The sequence below is a fragment of the Rhineura floridana genome, chromosome 8 (genome assembly GCF_030035675.1).
Source record: "Rhineura floridana isolate rRhiFlo1 chromosome 8, rRhiFlo1.hap2, whole genome shotgun sequence".
Lineage (NCBI taxonomy): Eukaryota > Metazoa > Chordata > Lepidosauria > Squamata > Rhineuridae > Rhineura > Rhineura floridana.
In genome coordinates this window covers 38,028,845-38,049,489 of record NC_084487.1, presented here as the reverse complement: position 1 = coordinate 38,049,489, position 20,645 = coordinate 38,028,845, and the positions used below count along the sequence as shown (strand labels likewise).

The following is a 20,645-nucleotide window of genomic DNA, read 5'->3' as shown; positions in this document are numbered from 1 at the left end:
AGTCTTGTTTCATTTCATATTATCTAGAAGTACGGAAGTAAGGCAACCATGTTGGCCATTAAACAGAAATTGTTCTTTGATTTTCCTTAGCTATGTTCTGCTATCCTATGTTTAATACTTTAACTGTATTAGTACATTTCTTACACTGGATTGATCTGTTTTTGAGGCATTTTAAGGTCTCTTTATACATTCACTTGGTTCAGACATAATGCTAAACTAGTGCTATGTGCATGTACTTTAGGTTCACATGTTTGTGTTTCCCCTTGTCTCTTCTCAATTGGTATGGGAAAAGCACTGCTTAGCTTTTATTCATGCACTCAGAGTTGTTCATTATGTCTGAACTAACCAGATATAACCAGACTAAATCTAACCAGAGTTGTTCATTATGTCTGAACTCAGTAAACACTGGTTAGTTGAAACTCTGGTTTGTTAACAAACCAGGATAATAACCAACAGTTTGATTTTGTTTGAACAAACCAGAGTTTTATGAACCAAAGCAGATTTTTCTTCTCTCTCTCTTCTGGCTGTGCTAGAGAGCAAGGCAGGGACTGTGTGACCCTGAGGTTCATGCAAGCGTGTGTACATATCTATTTTATTTTTTTTATTTACAAAAGTATATACTACTCATATAAAAGACAAAACCAATATAAATCACTGTCAAAAACAATATAAAATATAATATAAAACCAATATAAATCACTATCAAAACAATTCAATCAGTTATAAAGTGCAACATATGGATGGGTCACATGCAGGCAGTTTATCTACTCTGAGGAAGCAGGCAGTTTATTTACTATAAGGAAGGGCATCCTTCCACTTTCAGTTTGAAGTGGTACAGTCCCAGGAGGGATCTGCCATGTTGCATTCCTGAACATGTTGTTCAGCTGTCAGTGTTTTCTTCCATGGAAGAAAATGCATTCTTTGACAGAATATGCATCCCAACCTAATGTTCTATCATGTGTTTCTCAAGAAGTGATATTCTAATTCCGAGAAACTACATGACTTTGAAAAAGCCTGAAATGGACATGAAAACTGCATGTCAAGGAGGATGCTAGAAATTGCCAATTATCCGCAGGCAAGCACCACTGTTTCCAAACCCAGGTTTAACATCTTGTTTAAGTGACCTGATGTAATCTGTGTCTGTGGTAAGGAAGCCCCATTCCCTAGGCAGAAGCCAAACAAGGCTCTGACAGAACATAGCAGGATCAACAGCTACAGGCAACTTAGTGGCAGAAAAAAATCTGCTTATCAGCTGTTTGGCTTAAATCTGGTTCAGAGATCATGTGAGCTGACAGCTTAGCAAGTATAGAAAGAAAGGACAATGATGTTTGATGGGGCATTCAGAAAAGTGGCCCTAGCAGTTTCTTCATGCTAGGCATCAAGGTCTGCTCCAGGTTGAAGGGGTTTTGGGGGAAATGGCCTCAGGTGAGCCTCCTCTTCTGCTGAAAGGCCCTCGTGGGATAACCTGACAGCAGCGGTGGAAAGTATCCCAGTGGATGAATGGCAGCTGCCCTGCTAATTTCCCACAACCACCCACAGTGATGCTACATTGGAAGGATGGTGGGAAATTTAAATGGCACGTACATCCAGTTGCTCAGAAGACTTGAGTCTTTTTTTTAAAAAGGGGTGGGGCAGAGCTGGGCAGGAATCAGTGATGGGACCTGCCAAGGCACTGGGGCCCTGGCAGGATGGCAGGTGCTGATGCCCATTTATTATTTTAAAATTTACATCCTGCCTTCCTTTCTCAAAAGACCAAAGCTGCTAATAGATCTGAAAACAGCATTGCCATTAAAAGGGGGCAATGTAAGCCTCAAGGGTGAGAATCTTCTGCATTTCTGTTTATATAAGCAGCCTTCTTGTAGCTGAGAGTAAACTCACCCACATTCCATCCTCTCAGCATCGTTGGTTAGACTAAATGTATTAAATGAACAAATAAATCCATGAATAAAATAAAACTGGGGGAAGGTCCATTACTCAGAGGTGGAGTAGCTGCTTTACATGCAGAAAGCCCCAGGTTCAATTCCTGGCATCTCCAGGTAGGACGGGGAGAGGCTCCTGCCTGAAACCCTGGAGAGCCGCTGCCAGTCAGTGCAGACAGTACTGAGCTAGATGGACCAATAGTCTGATTCAGTATAAGACGGCTTCTTAAGTTGCAGTGCACATGGACTTCCAGCAAAGAATACTCTTGGAGGGGAAAGTGGAGGATGGAGGGAAGTATCCTCCACCACAAATGTATGAACTGGCACTTATTCTCTCTTGCTTCAACCACTTATCTCCTCCCTCATCCATCTAGCCTCTCTCCGTTCCTTGATACAAGCTGTTCATGGGAAGGATTTACTGCCACAAGTGCAACACAATACAGTGAAAAAAGTGTTCTTCAACCTTGGGTCCCCAGATGTTGATGGACTACAACTCCCATAGTCCCTGACCATTGACTTTGCTGTCTGGGGATGATGGGAGTTGTAGTCCAACAACATCTGGAGACCCAACACTGAAGGACATTGGTGTAAAATATGACTCTGCTTTTGTGCATAGTAGTGCCATTTCTTATTGTTTGTATTAATATGTCATCGTATCTAAGGTATTTACAAGAGGACAGGAGCCAGCCCTAAGGAGCTTACAACCTTAAGTTCAACACAGGGGAAATGCCAGAGGGAGAGGAGGGATGTAGAAGCAGGGGAAGACAGGGAAGGCAGGTGAGGTTGTTTCAGCTGCACGTGCTTAGGCTCAGGTCCAGAGCTGCACAGGAACTGGGAAGATAGGAAGCTGCCTTATATGGAGTCAGAGCACTGGTCTGTCTAGTTCAGTACTGACTGGCAGCAACTCTCTAGGTTTCAGACAAGGGTCTCTTCCAGCTCTTCATGGAGACGCTGAGGACTGAACTAGGACCTTTCGTATGCAAAGTCCCAAGCGGCTCCAGGCAGGCAGCAAAAACAAGAGTTTAACTGACCCACTGAGAAGCAGCCATGCATGGCTGGTGGGTAGGGCCAAAATGCAGAAAGCTGCCTTAGACTGAGTCAGGTCATTTGACCACCCAGTTGAATAGTCTACCCTGGGTGGCAGCGGCTCTCCAAGGTTTCAGGCAGGATTCTTTGCCAGCCCTACCTGGAGATGCTGGTGGTTGAACCTGCAAAGCAGATATTCTACCACTGAGTCACAGACCTTCCCCTTGGGGATCATGCCAAAAACTTCATGGAAAACCTGGGGTTTGAGGAAGGCTTTGAATGAAGTAAGAGAGACGGCATTACACGGGTGTTCTGGGAGACAGTTCCAAGCTAAAAGGGCAGCAACTAAGGGAGAGAAGGCAGAGTCTTTTGAAGAAGTAAGAGATATTGGGATGGTTGACAGTGGTGGAGCTGAAGGAGTGAAGGTCACAGGCAGGGATATATCAGGAGCCAGCACATAAGAGTGGGAAAAGGTCATAAGGGGCTATGAAGGCAAGGGTTGGCCCTGATCCAATGCCCTGTAACAGCAGCACAGGCTTCAGAAATTTAGCTGGGAAACCTTTTCCTATCAATCCGAGAAGTGGCAGCCCTGTCCGAAGGATGTAGGTCAGAAGGGAAAGATCTCCATTGAATCCTGCTGCCCGCTCCCCAAGCTCAGGTCTCCAGTTCAGTTGATTAACATGCCTGAAGGAACAAAAGGTGTCCAAGAAGGCAAGAGCCTGTAAATACATTCTGAATATCTTGGACTGAATAGCGGTGCTATTATCAGCATGCCAGGAGACAGCAGCAGCTTCTGACAGAACATGGCGATTCGTTTGCCTATTTTAAGAAATGTAGAATCAGCACATCAGTGAACGAAGGGAGTCTTTAGAAGTCCTTCAGTGACAATTAAGAGGAGCAGTAGGGCAGGGTAAAATAGGCAGATACATCATTTATTTCTCCATTTATACAGAGGTGCGCAGAAAAGGTGTTTGGTTTTTCACTTTTTTTTTTTTTTTAGGGCTGAGTGAAATTTCACCGCTCCATCCCCAGAATTTGCAATGACTTTTGAGCACACACACACACCCCGTTTCCACTATCCATGCTAGAACTTTCGGTTCCAGTTTTTATTTTCTATATTTTATTTTTTAGTAAGTTGCCAAACATAAAATAATGTCAGATTTCCGATATGTCAGATCACAAGGGAAAGCGAGAGTTTTATTGACTCCTTGCCAGGGGCAAATGAATGTCTGGTTTGCAGTTCCCTATAACCTCCACAGAGATAGTGGACCTATTAGGATGGTCTGCCCCAAAGGGTAATGGAGCAGGATAGTTTCTTCGTGTCCTTAAGGGAGTGCTCCGCTGGCTGTGCCAGATCTGTCAAAGATCTAGAAAGGGCACTCGGACAGTTGACACAAGAGCTCTTAGGTGCCCACTCCCTCTTGATGGAGCCCATACGCAGGGGTGGGGAACCCCAGGCCCAGTGGCTAAATGCACCCCTCCAGGCCTCTCTATGCGGCCCTCAGGACTCTCTAGGCCATGCTCCCTCCACAGGCTACACCCAGCAGCTGCCCTGCTCCAGTCCTCTTTGAGTGCTTTTCCTGGGTTGGAAGACGTTCTTAACTATGATACTGCCTCTTCCTTGCCCAAATGCAGGATGGGAAAATACGTGTGTGGGATGGAAAGATGTGTACAAGTTTGTGTGTATGTGTGTGCATAGAAATCTCTGATTTGTACATTTGGCTGCATTCCATCCACACGTAAAGGTTAAGACTGACATCCATTGCTCCACCCTCTTTTGCCTCTGGCCTTGCCCACCAGAAGGTTCCTCATAAGTGACCCTTGGTCTGAAAATGTTCCCCTCCCCTGCATTGCTGGTTTAACAGGGAAATGCAGGCAATGAAGTGACAGGGGTGATTATGTGCAAATGCAGGAAAATATGTGACAAAGTCTGGCAACTTCTTGATTAAGAGTGCACCGTGCATGAGCAAGTGCAGAGCAGAGTTGAATGGGCTAACGACAAGTTGCATGCAAACTCATGTAATTGAGCCCCAATGCTGTTTTCTAAAGGAAAAGAAGGGAATTTAAAAGGGTGGGGGTAAACACATGACGTTTCTCATGGCCACTGTCTCCCCATGCCAAATCATGTACACTCTTCCTGTGGCATTTCCACCCATAAGATTCAAAAAGCATATTTGCTAATGCATTAGTGCCTAATACTATGAAATCCATGTTAGAGTGGTACCTTTATTAGAGCAATCAAAATGTCACAAAGTAATATGCAAGCTTTCGAGTTCTCCAGAACTCTTCATCAGGATGGCTGGTAAACAAAGAGGGGGAAGGAGAATTAAAATGGTTGGCTGTGAAGCCATGAGTCTCCATCTCAACAGAGTCTTAATGCGTGTGTGTGTGTGGGGGGGGGTAACAGACATGCAAAGACTCGGGTACTGTGCAGTTTCATGTTGCACCAAGGCCTTTGGTGAAGAAGAAGCAAACAATGGCTGATTCTTCATCTCTGGAAATACAAAAACCAAATATTCTAGCAAATCTATGAATCAGTTTGAAATGGCTGGGCTTTATCTTCTTATGTTGCTTAACTGTTACTCAAAGTTGTGTTGCGAACCACTCCACCAGCAGGGTATAAATCTGCTCTACTTCTTGCCACAGCAGGTTCCCTGCACAACCCTGGTGGTTTTTTTCTGAGTAAACCAGAACGTGATTGCTCATAAAACGTAATAGAGGGAAAGGTTAAGAATGATTCTGTACTTACTGAGTTCTGCAATACTTCCCACACGCGTTGCAAGCAAAGATTGTTCGATGGTCCGTAACTCCGATTGGCTAAACATCTGGACTTCCCCTGGCTTATTTGACCTTTGCTGGTCTTTGTGAAGATTCAGACTTTCTGGCAGGCAAGGGACACCTGGAGTGAAAAGAGATGGGAGGGGGAGAGGAAATGTTCAATGCACTTTTAAAAATCCAGGCAATTGCAACTGTTCATTTTTAAAAAAAGAAAAAATATGTTTTTAAATGCTGTTCAAGGGCTGCCTTGTACTGAACCACAGCGTTGGTCTATCTACCCCAATGCTATCTACTCTGACTGCCAGTCAGTTCTAGGACCTTAGGCAGACATATTTCCAAGTACTGGATTCCTAGGATCCTTTTTAAACCAGGATTGCCAAGGAGTGAACCTGGAACCATCTCCGTGCAGAGCTTGTGCTCTGTGATCAAGCCACGGCTCCTTCCCAGTCTTTCACATTGTTTCTCCTATATGTTGTCCAAGAAACTGGATGAATGTGCGTAAGCTGTGTCTGCCTCTGTTGTCCAAATCACAAAGTTCCTCACATTCTAATCACTTTCCTACACACAATTGTCTTAGGAACACATGTGAAGAAAAGAAGCATGAAAACTGGCCAGGTCATCATGAACCTTTTGGTTAAAAGGCACCATCTCTGGCGTCTTTTTGGCACCTAGTGAAGACTCCTCTCTCAACAAGCCTTTTAAAGTAGAGGTCTTTCCAAGCCTGCATCTTCATTGGAATTGTTTTTAGACGTGATTGTTTTATCACTTGTGTGTTTGCCATCCTGGGCTTCTTTGGAAGGAAGTGGGGATATAAACTTAATAAATAAATAAAATGTGGGACACAAATATGGTTGGTAAGTCAATCAATCAATAAGCTTCACTCCCCAAAGAAGCCTAAATATACGCCTGAAAGCAAATCCAGCAACTTCCCTCTCCGAGACCCATTCTCCTAATCATGGGACCCAACAGGACCTAATGTATCCCAGTCTTATTCTTGACCAATGGAGGACCAATTCATTTCCCCCTACCTCATTAAATACCTGGCCTTTCTCTGATGAGAATGCCAATATTGATGACTGGGAGAAAGTCAGTTGCACTTCCGGTATTTGCAGCAGGAATACTTCTGGAAATAAAGGAAAGCTGCCAACACCCCTGCACAGCAGTTACCACACAGTTAGCAGAGGATAAGGATTTGCAGACTGTGCTGAATTAATCAGGGCTCTGGAGGCACTTACTCCAGTTACCTGGAGGCAGTTACATGCTAGGGAGCTGACTGTCCTACTTACGTCCAGCCACTCCAGGAATTCAGCATCATGCATCAGTGTGGCTTTCAAAACTCCTGCCTCCAGGGAACCTTTTTGACACAGTTTAATCTGCCGAGAAGGAATCCCCGCATGTCAAACACAGAATTCCTGTGCTTTGCAGAGAATTGCAGAGAGGTGTTTTAGGACACATTCACAGCTTCTGCAGGGCACCAGCTAAAACTGCTTCCATGTAGCTGTTGCATTACTTTGAGGGACAAAGGTGAACTCGGCATACGTAGAAAACCATCTTATGAAATAAGAGTTTTGTGGACAACTTTATTATGGCATCAGCTTCTGTGGACTAGAGTCCACAGTCTCTAGTCCACAAAAATATATGCCACAATAAACTTGTCCTTTAAAACACCACAAAACTCATTGATGTTATTGCTGGAAGAGGCCAACATGGCTACTTCTCTGGAAATTATCCTTTAAAAGCTCAGCTAATAAGCAAGAATGTCAAAGAAAGTGTGATTATGTGCATGATTGCCAAAAAAAGAATAAAAATGAAATAAAAAATAAATATGTATAGAAGCACTATGATAAAGGCTATAACCACAGAAACACTAACCACCATATGAAAAATGAATGTAAATGTAGAAATCTTGTTTCTAAAGTTAATTGTGCAAGTAAATATACAGTTTAAAATAGCTGTGATAAAATCACTTATCCTATCCACTGGAAGTTCTGGAAAACATTCCACACCAGCCGACTTCTGATTGCAAGTCAGTCTATTTTGTTTCCATCTCCCACATGCACTCCATTAGGACATACATCAAGAAGAGCTGCTAACAGCATATGTCAACTCTCTGTTATCATGTCACAACAAGGTGCTGCTGATCCACTTTACCATGAACTGTGCACATCATGAACTGATTGTGTGAGTTAGCTCTCATGAGTACAAAATGTTGCCTTGCAAATCATGACCCATGTGGGTTCTCTCACTCATGTCTGTAAATTTGTGGTTTGCACTTGTAGAGTCTGTTTTATATGTCCTCTTCACAACCCTACATGTAGTATAGCAATTGGTGGCTAATGATGATGCACTTGCCTCTGAGACCCTTGGAACTAGAGCTATGGTAACATTTTTTTACCATTCCTTGGGTGGGTGAGTGGGTGCAAAACAAAACCCTCCCTAAAATCATGGGGGGGGGGAGGTAGAGGATCCATTTCTCAGCAGGCACCCACAAATCCCTCACCGACTCACCATGGATGAACACCTCCAACTACCTTGGTGAGAGGACACCCAGCAGCACACAGATTCCCTTCCCCAGTGGTCTCATTTCCACTGTTTTCAAGAAGGCAAGAGCAGCACAAGTTCCTTCTGAGAAGCAAGAGAGACTTTCAGTGTTTCTCACCTTCTGTCATGGTCCCCTCTAAGCCCTCAGATTCAGATTAGAAGGTACTTGAGGATGAGGACAAGGGGAGAGGGGATGAGACTATGCTGCAGAGCCCATGTGATAAAGCTCCCCCCCCGCCTCTGGATACGTAACTAGAACAGCCAGTTAAGGATGAAAGGGGCTCAGGGTGCATCTTGCCATGATAGAGCTGGAGAGTTCAGAGGAGGAGGCACACCCAGGGAAGGTGGAGCATCAAGAGAAGGGAGGAGACTCATCCCTCTCGGAGAAGCGCCCGCCTTCAGACCATTAATGCTTGCAGGAGCAGGGATTCTCATGAGCAGCTGGAGATCCATGCCTCTGCTTAAAAAGTTGGAAGGTAGGTGAGGACACTTGTTGGAACAACCTCAAAGCTCCCATGAAGTCTTGGAATTCTTGTTACTGATCTTGGACTTGTGACCTCTGGCCCTTGTCCCTTGACCACACTTACCCCTGCTAACCCTTCACCATGTAAGAACTCCTGGACTGTGTCTGACTATGACATGCCTCTGAGTCTGTACTGTTAATGTGTTTTAATAAACCACCACTTCCTTAAAAATGTAAGTGCACCTGCTGTTGTATGTGGGTGGGAACCAGGACACCTTCTCCATATTCTAGCACATAAGATAAGACCTCACCTCTCTCCCAAGCTTTCTGCACATGTCAGTTGATTTTGATGATGGTAAAGAAGGTTAGTGGTGACCCCAGATAATGAATGATTAGTAAGCCAAGCCAACAGATATTCTGTTTGGAGACAAAACAGCTGCCCAGATTGAGAGTAACAGTGTTAATTAGTTAGTGGGAAGCCATATTATACTACCAGCACCCTTTTTACAGGAGAGCAAGGACATGTGTGGGAGAAACACATAACTTCACAAGAGGCCAGAATGTGAGCTCACATTTATCAGAAACTTGGGAATACATTAACTCTCCTTAGAAAATGTTATGATTGAAGATGACCTGTTGTAATTGAAAAGCCTACCATCCTTGATGAAGTGATCACTCCATACGTTCCCTCTCAGTACAAGATCTTTCTTAATTCAATACAGTCTTAATGAGTTGTGTATTTTTTTCCTGCTTCAATGACACTATTTAAATCTGACAAGTAGGTAGACATTTCAGGCTTCCAGAAGGCTGAATTTGCAATAGGTGTCTTCTGTTTTCTTGTCTATTAGTGCCATATTAGTGCCTATTTTCTTGTCTATTAGTGCCATACTTTTGTCTGTCATTCTGAATCAAAGACATCTCTATAAACTATAACTGCAGAATCTGTTCTCATGTGTCACTGGAAAATTATACTAATACATGTCCTTTCTTTTTGCTGCCCTGTTATTTGGTATGGCATATTTCCTGATGTGGCTGTCTTCTGTTGATCAGTCTCATTACAACCATTCTGCACGGGACTTCACTACAGAGCAGACTCTGGATCCAGTTTTGGATTTTTGGAAGCTCTGTACTGTTCCAGTGACATATGCATACATAATTACAGTCACGGCTCAGGACTTAGACACCCATCCCCCTCACCAAGTCTGTAGCTGGGGGGAGATAGCTCCCCCCCAGAGCTGTGTTTCATCCCCCCTAGGATTTTTTCTTAGGAAATTGTCTTATTTTTAATTTGTGACATGACAGACAATGACAACCTCCTATTAAAAACTGATTGCTTGCTTTAAAAACAGGAGCAATTTAAGAATAGGACCCTCTGAAAAATCCAGTGAGTAAGGCAGGGCAAGTTTTTTCAACCACCAAACTTCGGGAAGTGGTGGGGGCAAGAAGGAGTGGAAATACTGCCCAGTAACTGAGTAACTGGAGGGAGTAAACATGTAAAATTAGAGGGCTGGGCTGCAAAGAAACAGCAACACCAATCCTTCCCAGAGAAATGCCTACTTGTGAAAATGGAAAACAATGGATTTGAAACTACCACTGAGCATGCAGTATGGACCTTGTTAATCTATTATGATGGTAAAAGCAATGTATTTGCTATGAAGAAATGATTCCATGTGGATAAGCCCTTAATTTGATATTTGTATAGTAGGCTAGTGTCTACACACATTCATACATCGCTGTCTGTCCTCCAGCCAGTCAAGCAAGAAGCTTTATCAGAGTCCAAGGTCACATAAACACTGTGAGGGGTGTGGTATGTGGTCTGGGGAGAGTTCCAAAGGCCAGACAGAGAGGTCCAGGTAAAGAGAGAAGCATTTGGCCCACAATATATTCCTGCTATATAAAACCCTTGCTAAATACTATATTCCTGCTATATAAAACACTTGCAACCTTATTTATTGGAGAGTGACAGAAGAATTAAGCTTTCTATGACAAAAAACTAATTAATATGTAACTTGTAAAGTGGCCTTCAGTTTTAAGAAAAGATATTTGGACTCCATTTGAGACAACTATGGTCGAGATTCTGAGTTTTAAGGTTATCATTTTGACATGTACGTCCCCTATTTAACTTTCTTTTATTTTAATTTTTAGTTGTTTTAATAAAAATAAATTTGCATTTGATGTATACTTTTATGTGTGGTTTTAAATGTACTTTATTTTTATGTGGAGTTTAAATACAGTTTATTTTGTTCCCTTTTGATACCGTCTATGGAAAAATTCAATAAAATTCTATTCTATTCTAACAGCAATTTTCTTTCATACTGAGATGCAGAAGCAATGATCAATACTATTTTTCTTCTCAACATGGTACTGAGATTAAAAATAATAGGAAGTATGTTCTTTTCTTGATATCTCAATGATCATGAGTTGCAGATAAATTTGAAGTAGCTGAATATGAGGGATGTGTTTGGAGGGCCCAGTTTATGAGGAAGAATCAAAATGGGCTGGAGTGGTTTTGTAAAGAAGATACAATAACTAAGATGAATCTGAAAACTGCCTGCTGCAGTAAGCAACAAAAGTAAGAATGTCTAGATTTATTCAACTATACAATATATTGTTAAATCATAAAAAGATAATTAAAACTAGATATCAAGCCCCAACCAAATATTCTATTTAGGAAGGTTTAGGGCAGATGCAACACAGTGAATCTCTTTGAGTTACAGTATGCAAATTGAGTGCAAATTTCCTTTCACCCTCCCTTCCCTCTCTCTAGAGAAGGGGTAGCCAACCTGGTGCCCTCCAGAAGTTGCTGGACTACAATTCCCACCATCTGGTTGGATTTGTGAGTCCAACAACATCTGGAGAGAAACACTTCTGGGTACCCCTCCTCTGGAGCAATGTTTTCCCTCTTTATTAACCATGGTTTGCATTACATTTGCCAATTTTTTTGCTGACTATGGTTTGGAAATTCACTTCACAGCTTGTTTTCAGCCCCTGGTTTATGAGATACGCTGCTCCCGAGTGGAACTTGTACCTCTGCACATGTAATGGGAAACCATGGTTAATGATGGGGAAAATGGAGTGGGGAAAACTGATCTTTGGACAGGAGACATGGAAGGGGAAAGGATCATACAAATGAAGATACATATAAACTTAGGGAACTGTCTTGGATGATGTTTTTGGACATGATGCAACAACTTTGTAACATATGAACTTTTATTTTGTCATAAACCTCCCTACTTTGCTGTCACAGAAGTGCTGATAGGCTATTTCCTGTTTAGCAACTGACAGTTTTGAGAATCAGAAAGGCAGAACTGATTGTAAAACACAGTGAAGAAAGGACATAGTAAAGACGTATCTGTTCAACCAATTAGTGACTAAGCATGACTTGGAACAGTAAGTGGATGACACTTATGAACAACTGACCTCTACATTTTTAAAAATAATTTTCTTTTTTCCTCTTTGTTACATAAAGGTAAGCTAAGATAAAAAGACTCCCCACCAAATTCATCCCCAATACTTAGCATTATGCCTAATCTCCCTCCAATTTTCTTGTAAACTAGTGCTAATTGCCACATACCTGTTCAAAGAGCCCTGAAACTGCTTGTAATTGCTTTGGAAAAGATATGGCCCCTACAATCTTCACATAAATACGTGCTGTGGCCAAATTCTGGTTTTCCTAGAGCCAAATGTATACCCGGAACTTTGCCATAACACCATTCTTGGAGCAAATCTAATCCTTCCCTTTTCTAAGAGCATTCTTGGCCATCAACTGAGGTGGCTAATAATATATAAGATTTCAGAGATTCTAAGAGGACTTTAGTGCTCTAGCCAGAAGAGTTGCACAAAGACTGGTTAAGGGTGCAATCCTATACACACATATCTGGGATTGAAAGCAATGGGACTTTCTTCTAAACCGACATGTGTGGAAGCAATAAAAGCTAGGCCTTAACTTTGTTTCAGATTTCCTAGCTTTGGTTCACAATTGTGAATGCAGAGAATGACGAATAGAATGTTTCAGTTTAATGTACTAAGAGAGAAGCCAAAAAGATCTTCCGAGAAAAATGCTGATGCTGTAATGCAAGTAGTACAAACAAGAGAAGAGCAAACAGGTTAGGAGAGCATTTGCAAGCTGTGTATATGTAACCCTTAGACTTGAAACTGCTACATGCTTACCCTGAATGTTTAATTTTCTCTATTCTATGTGAAAGACAGTAGATACAAGTCAAGCTGACATGCTAAAATGACATATTAAAATGATGACATACTGTAATTTGGTTACACGTGCTTTGGGAAATGGTATAAATATGTGCTGCAAAAATTAAGGGAGAGAGAACTTTGGAAATCCATGGGATTCCATGTTAGTCTAAATTCTCTCTAAACAGCTGTTTGAACTTGCACAAAATAAAGGTGTATCTAACGGATCTGATCTAAACAGAACGAGAAGCTTTGTTTTTCTTCCACATGTGTATAGGATTGCACTGTAAGACTTTTTTTAACCAAGCCATGAAAGAAACTGAATACACCTAACACAATGTTATTGTGCTAAAAACATTGTAGTAGAAATGTGCTCATGTAAAGCCACCATTGAGAGCCAGTGTGGTGTAGTGGTTAAGGTGCTGGACTACGACCTGGGAGACCAGGGTTCGAATCCCCACACAGCCATGAAGCTCACTGGGTGACCTTGGGCCAGTTAATGTTCAGAAAGCAAAGAATCCAGTTTTTAGCTCTTGGTTCTTTGGAATCTTAGGGATGTCCAGTAAGGCATGGGAGTCTACTGGTACAGGATGGTTGGGAAAGACTGGTGGCAGTGTACTACCTCGTAGGGTTGGTGTTAGACCCTGGACATCTGGCAACTATTGGATCACCAAGAACTGGTTCCTGAGGTTTGGAGGCAAGTTCTTGACATTAAATATACTAGACCAAGACTATTTAGGACTTCCAAGGTAAAAACCAGGACTTTGAATTGGGCCTGGAAAACCACTGACAGCCAATGAAGTTGCAACCTGCACCAGTTGTAGCTTTCTAACAGTCTTCAGAGGCAAGTCTTCATAATCATACAAGATTATCTATCATACATACTAATCTGGACGTTACTGGGGCACGAAGTGTGATGTTTATTTGATATTTTATTTGCTTTATTTTTTAAATGTTATATTATTTTAACTGTTTGGTTTTACTGTTTGTACTGGAAACTGCTTTGTGGTCACTTTGTGGGAAAAAGCAGCATATCAAATATCAATCAATCAATCACTACAGTGACTCAGTTGTGCTTCTTGAGGAAAGAAAGAATTGCCACATATTACCACCACCACCACTTATTGCCTATAATGAATCCACCAGTGCCAGGACCGGCACTAGGCATGATTGGGCCCTTGGGCACCAGCCTGCCCTGGACCTGTGCTGCTATAGGCCAACAGCCCCCAATACATGCATGTGTGATGGCATGCTAGCCATCAACCAAGATGGTGGCAAGGGCATCAGCCCTGAGGGAAGCCCTTGCCTCCATCTTGCATGATGGCAAGCATGCACACACAGTGTACACGGCATTCACACTGACAGGAGAGGTAGGTGGGGCATGCATGTAGGCTTTTTGAAACCTGCGCTATCTGTATTGGGAGGGGGTGCCTGGAAACTCCCTCTCTGTGATAGGGTCGGGTTGCAGGACCCGATGCTGCTGCAGATCATGGGAAGGGAGCACCATCCTCCCATCCTAAGGAGGGGCCCTTCAGGGCCCCCTCTGGGCTGCAGGGGCCCTCAGCCAGGGCCCAACCTGGCCACCCTCTGGCACCGGCCCTGAATGGGGCTCCTCACATCTGACGGCTGTACAGGAGGCAGATGCTGAGAGCATGACAAGACAAGACACGTTATTTTGGGGGTATTTATCTGTGACTGTAGCATTATAGCATTACTTGTTCATCAGCATGGGCAAAAAAGACGCAGCAGCTCTGTCTGTCTTATGACATATGCCTGTATTTGCTTTCTTTATGCCTTTAGGGCTGCTTTCAGACATGGGGCTTATTGCGTTAGTTTAACGAATTAAAATGGAAGCCCTTCTTTCCCGATTTCTAAAATTCTACCTGTTGCATTAAGGAACAGTAACTTTTTTAGCCGATATACCAGCATTTTGCGCAAATGTCTTTCACATGGCTGCAATGACCGTCTTGTTTTCATCCCTCACTTGTTATACACATGCGCACTGTAGTTTCCCACTGTGTAGGAGATCTAAGATCTCATCCTGTTGCCATGCAACCCCTCTACCTTTAGCATCTGACATACTTTTTTATTGTATAGACATGTATTGTGTGTGGAAAATGCTGCTGTTACCCGTGCCTACGCCAGAATACTGGTACAATTTTCATCAAGCAAAAAAACCCCGCACACCTAAAGTGTTGGAACACACTGCATGCTGGGATGCCTGTCATGTGAGCGGCTGCAGCTAGCAAAAACCTCCTGCAATTTTTTGGGCTCCCAAGCTTTCAAAGCAATTATTTCTGGTATTGTTTATCAAGAAAATTAGTGCTAAATTTGCACTATATTCCACAAGATTTCTGAAACTAGCTTGCATGTAGTGTGAAAGATCAAATATAATGCGCAAATTACCAGATAAGAAATCATCAAAATAAAGGAATAAAGTGCAGTATGAAAGCAGCCTAGATTTACCCAGTGAATTATCCATTGCTAACAGAAGACTCTGTTTATGGACATGTGTTATTCAGACACTCCCTTCTAGTAAATTTAAATGTATCATGGAACTCCAGGAATGTGGTTGACTGACAAATCTTTGAAACCCTGCACAGTATAAAAGGGCCCTTCAATAGTAGACATATCTGTGATTAATAAACTAACAAGTACATCAGTCAAGCTGCTTTTACTTCAAGTCCTATCCAAAGATAACACACTGCTATTGTAACTAAGCACTAATTAGTGGAAGAAAATTAATTGCTCATTAACACAAAAGAGACACAAATCTATTCTTACTCCACTGTCACTATAATACAGTGAAAACACTAGATCTGTATTTTACATCTGGGTCATTCCTAATGCCATAAAATGTTTGCATTAGAAAGGGGGGGGAATCCTATTTGAATATTAGCAAGAACTGGGAGAGAGGGAGACAGATGGAGAATGTATTGTAATGGGATACCTCCCTTGAAGATTGACACAGTGGAATGAAAGTCAGTTTGGTTGCTAAGGATGCAATTCTCCATTTTGAGTTTAGACATCAGCTTGACTACCCACACCCATTTTTGCTGGAAACTTACCAGGCAAAGACACTGTAATAAATGTAATAAATGTAAATGGGCTCCTGCTGGGAGAAAGGGCGGGATATAAATCAAATAATAAATACATAATATAAATACATGAGATATCACAACAAAACCTGGTATGCATACTTATGACATAATTATCCATTTGAAGTTCAAATATATCACTGCAAAACCCAAATATGCAGACTATGTTGTAATCTGAAGCAAGTGCTCTCCAACATTGTGATTTACTAGTTATTATTGGACCAAGGAATAGATATTTTGGGTATTACAGACATCGTTCTATTTTAGTATTTCTACCTTTTATCTACCATTTCTCCCCGATTATTTTCATCCTTGCCTTCAAGGGCCATTGGTAGAAGAAAGTTTCACTGAAACTATCTTTGGGGGTTCACAAACACATCTGGGGGCTCTGATATGATGCAGCATTCTGTTCTTACCTACCATACAGAAAATTGCTATTTTTTCTTGCTGAATTTCAGAGAAAACAAATGGAGAGGTCCTGACCTTGAACCTCCTTCCTAATAATAAAAATGTATCCCACTGACCTTCTTTCCTGCTATCAATGCACCTCTGCCTATATACTGATATGGCTCAATGACCCCACATGCTTCTCTGAGCTCTCTCTAACTACAAGGCTACTTCCACACATGGAGCTTATTGCACTTCTGTCCTGATTTCTAAAATTCCTTTCACACTGCAGTACCTGATATACCGGCGAATGTCTTTCACACTGCTGCAATTAGAGACACCAGGATCAGGTGAAAAAGGAAGAAAAAAAGGCAAGAAAGCAAAAACTCCAAAAAGAAAGAACCAGAAACAAAGCATTGAGGAAAAGGGGAAACAGTGGTTACTTTACAAATCGGCTCAGGTAAAAAAAAGACTAAGAGGGAGGACTTAAAAGACAATAGAAAAGGACTTGAAAAGACTTGAAAAACAACTTCAGCAACTATCACACGCAATAAGCCTCATGTCTGAAAGCAGCCAGGGGAAACTAGCTGGAGTAAAGTGAACATGGTGAAGAGAAAAAAGGCAGGTAAGATCTTTTAGCAGCTGCCCATTGGAGGGGGAGGCAGGAGGGAAAAGGCAGGAAAGAACAGGACTTCCAAGGCACAGATCAGAGGTAAAACAATGTAAGGAGGAGTCAACAAAGGCAAATAGAGAGCAGGCACAGGCAGGAACGAGTTAAAAAATACAGAAATATAGCGAGGCTACTGAGAGGAAGCTTGGATGCCTGTCAGCACAAATCTCCTGAAATCTGCTGGGTTCTCAGCCTTGCAAACAATTTTATTTCTGGTATTTTTTATCATGGAAATTAGTGCTAAACTTGCACTACATTCCACTAGATTTCTGGAACTAGCTTTATAGATCATGTGAAAGCTCAAATATAATGTGCGAATTACTAGGTAAAAAATCATCAGAAAATTGGAATAAAGTGCAGTGTGAAAGCAGCCCAAGAAATTCTAAGAGGGCACCTTGTGCAATCTAGACTGGTGTTACTTGCAGTAGCATAGTGGCAAATTCAAAAGTGCAGGGTCCCTTCATGACAGTCAGTGCTGCCACCACCCCCACCACCCCCTTTTTTGCTGCTGGGTTGAGAATGAGATCCTTGCTAACATCTTCTCCCATAACACCAGATGTCCCCTAGGAGCCAATCAGCATGAAAGGGAGGAATGTTAGCTACTGACAAGAGTCTTCACAGCAGCTGACTCGCCTCCTTTCACTCAGATTGGCTCCAATCAGCAGGAAAGGGCAGGGAAGCATGTTAGAAGACTCTTCTCAGTGAATGACACACTTCCCCTTTATACTAATTGGCTCATAGGATGCTGGAGACATTGGGGCCCTGCTGGGACCCTGCTCCCAAAAAAGTAAGGGATCTAAGACCCCCTGAGAGCCTGGACAACTGCACCTCTGGTTACTAGTAGTAACATTATCATATTGAATGGCAGCTGATAGTATTTGGACCAAATACTGCCTATGGAGGACTTGCACCTAGCCACTGCCTGAACATGAAACCCAGGGAGGCGTGAGAGGAAGTTGTTGTCTGGGAACCCCAGAGATGGTTGATGATGGAATCCTACCAATGCAGACTTAGGCAAAGATATTACCACACATGTAACATATAGTAAAACAGTAAATAACAAATCCAGATTAATAACTTAGTACCCACTGTTGTAGATTTGCCTCATCCTATTAATATTATTATCATCTTCTTCTTCTAGATCCCAACGTCATCATTCCAGATAAAAGCTCTTTGAAGAAATAAAAATGTTGACTTTGATGTTCCTACTGTTTTTAGTAATGTTATATTGTTTATGGTTTTATTCTTTTGATGATGGTTTCTCATCATTATGAATGATGTCATTGTTCTTTTTTATTTTGTAATCCTTTTGGTGACGGGCGGGTAATAAATGCATTTAATAAGAAAAATATTTTAATAACATTGCTGTTCACAAAATCCTCTTGTCTTTACTCTTCCCCACTCTCCTCCTCCCTGTTCTCCATTGCACTAGCTGAGGAGGTATGAGATGGGAAAGGGGAAGGGTATACATACAGGGAACCAGAAACATCTGCCTTGTTTTTGGACAGTGACCGTAATATGTTTCAGGCCACCCTTATAACCCATTTCCTCCTCAAAATTAAGTTATTGAGATGGCAGAAGCCAGGCAGAAGCCAGGCAATCTGGGATGGAAATGGATGATGCCATTATTTAATAGGGAAGAGCAGAGATTTACAAACTGTGGCTTTGTTTGCACATCATTGTGAGCCATAACCATGGCTTTCTGTGAAGAACCACTGTGCACATTGCCAGATTGCTCCTGCTTCTCTCCTCTAGCGCAAGTACAAGCAACAAACCAAGGTGCTTGGCGTAGCATGACATTCAAAATGTATCAGACTTGTTTATTCAGTATGCCAAAAACAAACTTTGGCTTCTTTTTGTGTTTTGTTTAGAGAGAGACACACCACATTCCTGGTTTGGATGTCATGCTAAGCCAGTGATTGTGGTTTGTTGCTCCGGCTTGTCCTCGAAGAACAGCAAAATGGGAGCAATCTGGCAGTGTGCACCAGCATGCTGTTTGTTCATAATAAGCCACTATCTGTGGCTTACTGTGACATGTGAGCATGGCCCATATGCTGAGAAAAAGGCTTAGTGGATGCATTATTGTAGCAGTGATTCCCCAATTTCTCTGCCAATGTGTAGGAAGTCATATCATGCTCAAAAGAGAATTAAGGTTAACATATGATGCACAAAATAAAACTAGAATGAAATGTAATACACATGCTTTATAAAACCAGCATAAACTCACTGATAAAATTCTGCATACAATTATAAATCAGTGCCCATACATAATAAAATACAAAATAGAGTACAGCCAGTGTGGAAGGGTGCACCAGAATTCCTTTATGCCACAAATGTGATGGGTAAGTGCAAGGGAATCTTAGGAACTTCACCACTGAAAGCTTCCCTAAGCCCCGACTGCCTGTCCAAATGGGAAGTCAGGAGGTAATATTACTTGGCCCTTCCTTCCACTGGCAAGGAATATGCCTGGCCCTTCATCTGGATCATGAATATGTATCTTTTTTATATATTGCATCCAATTTTGATCTAGGGAAAAAAAACACCCATCCTCCAGCTATCAAAAGTTTGTAGAATGAATATGAGAAGGTTTTTTAGTTGTTGCTGCTGCTTGTTCTTTGTATGCTTAGGGCTATCTGCAGTACTGATAGTATTTGGGGTCCTGTTGCAACAGCTCATATTTCTTTCTTGATTCATATCCAACTTGTTATCAGAAAGCTAGGTTCACCTGGAAATCTGTACATGCCCTGGAACTAAGGCCTCTGTGTGTAATTTGGGTTTATTTTGAGCAATTAAGAATGTCACTGTGGTAAATTGTCTAAGCTAGAGCTGATCCCAGCATATGCCAGTGTTAGGTCCAAACCCAACACGCAAGTCGCCCTGTCAACCCCAACTCGCTTATTACACCTGGGAAGAGTGCGGAGTTGAGTGCAAATGAACCCACTATCAGAGATCAAGTAACACGAGACAAAAACCTTTGCAAAGGGGACCCAATACTTACAAGCCGAAGCAGGTCAGCATGGGAACCTCGTTTATTGGTGTTCTAGGGTTTATATAGGCTTACCCCGAAGTTTACAATATCGGGCTCACGTCATAAAATACAAAAGAAGCAAATGCTAAACATTATAGCTTTGGGGTATATGCAAGGAGGTGAAGGGGTACAGGGGGAAGGACAAAAGTGGAAACATCAAGACTATCTCTCAGACTCTGTGTCTACATACTTCGCAAGTTCTTGAGATAAGCGCTTTGCATGAACCGACAAAGAGAAGAGTAAAGGGGTGGCGGGCTGCAACCGGGCGCCCCATGAGTAGGAGACAGACATGAAAATTACTACGCTTGCATATCAAAGGGTTTCACAAGTCAAGGTCTGTGGGGCAGTGGAACAACTTATAACACTTCTATGCAAGGCACATTTATAACAATAAACAAGGTCATAGGCATGGATGTGATATAAGAAACACATAATAGTGAAGTTTCCAGCTCAAACCAGCTTGTATTATTCGAGCCACTGGAATGTAGGTAAGGGTCAGGTCACCAGGAAATAAACCTTTCTTGATATCAAAAGTCAGTCAGGG

The 20,645-nt window shown here is 42.1% G+C and overlaps 1 protein-coding gene across 3 annotated transcripts in view; it reads right to left on the bottom strand.

Moving 5' to 3' along the window:
- ABTB3 (ankyrin repeat and BTB domain containing 3) overlaps positions 1-20,645 on the bottom strand; it is a 326,024-nt gene that overhangs the window by 108,992 nt on the left and 196,387 nt on the right. For 2 of the 3 annotated variants that reach the window (XM_061638952.1, XM_061638953.1), the window contains exon 2: positions 5,695-5,844. In XM_061638952.1, coding sequence (XP_061494936.1) covers positions 5,695-5,844 — 150 coding nt within the window. Of the gene's footprint in view, positions 1-5,694; positions 5,845-16,540; positions 16,643-20,645 lie in introns of those variants that run through there. The other variant, XM_061638954.1, reaches the window with a different exon arrangement.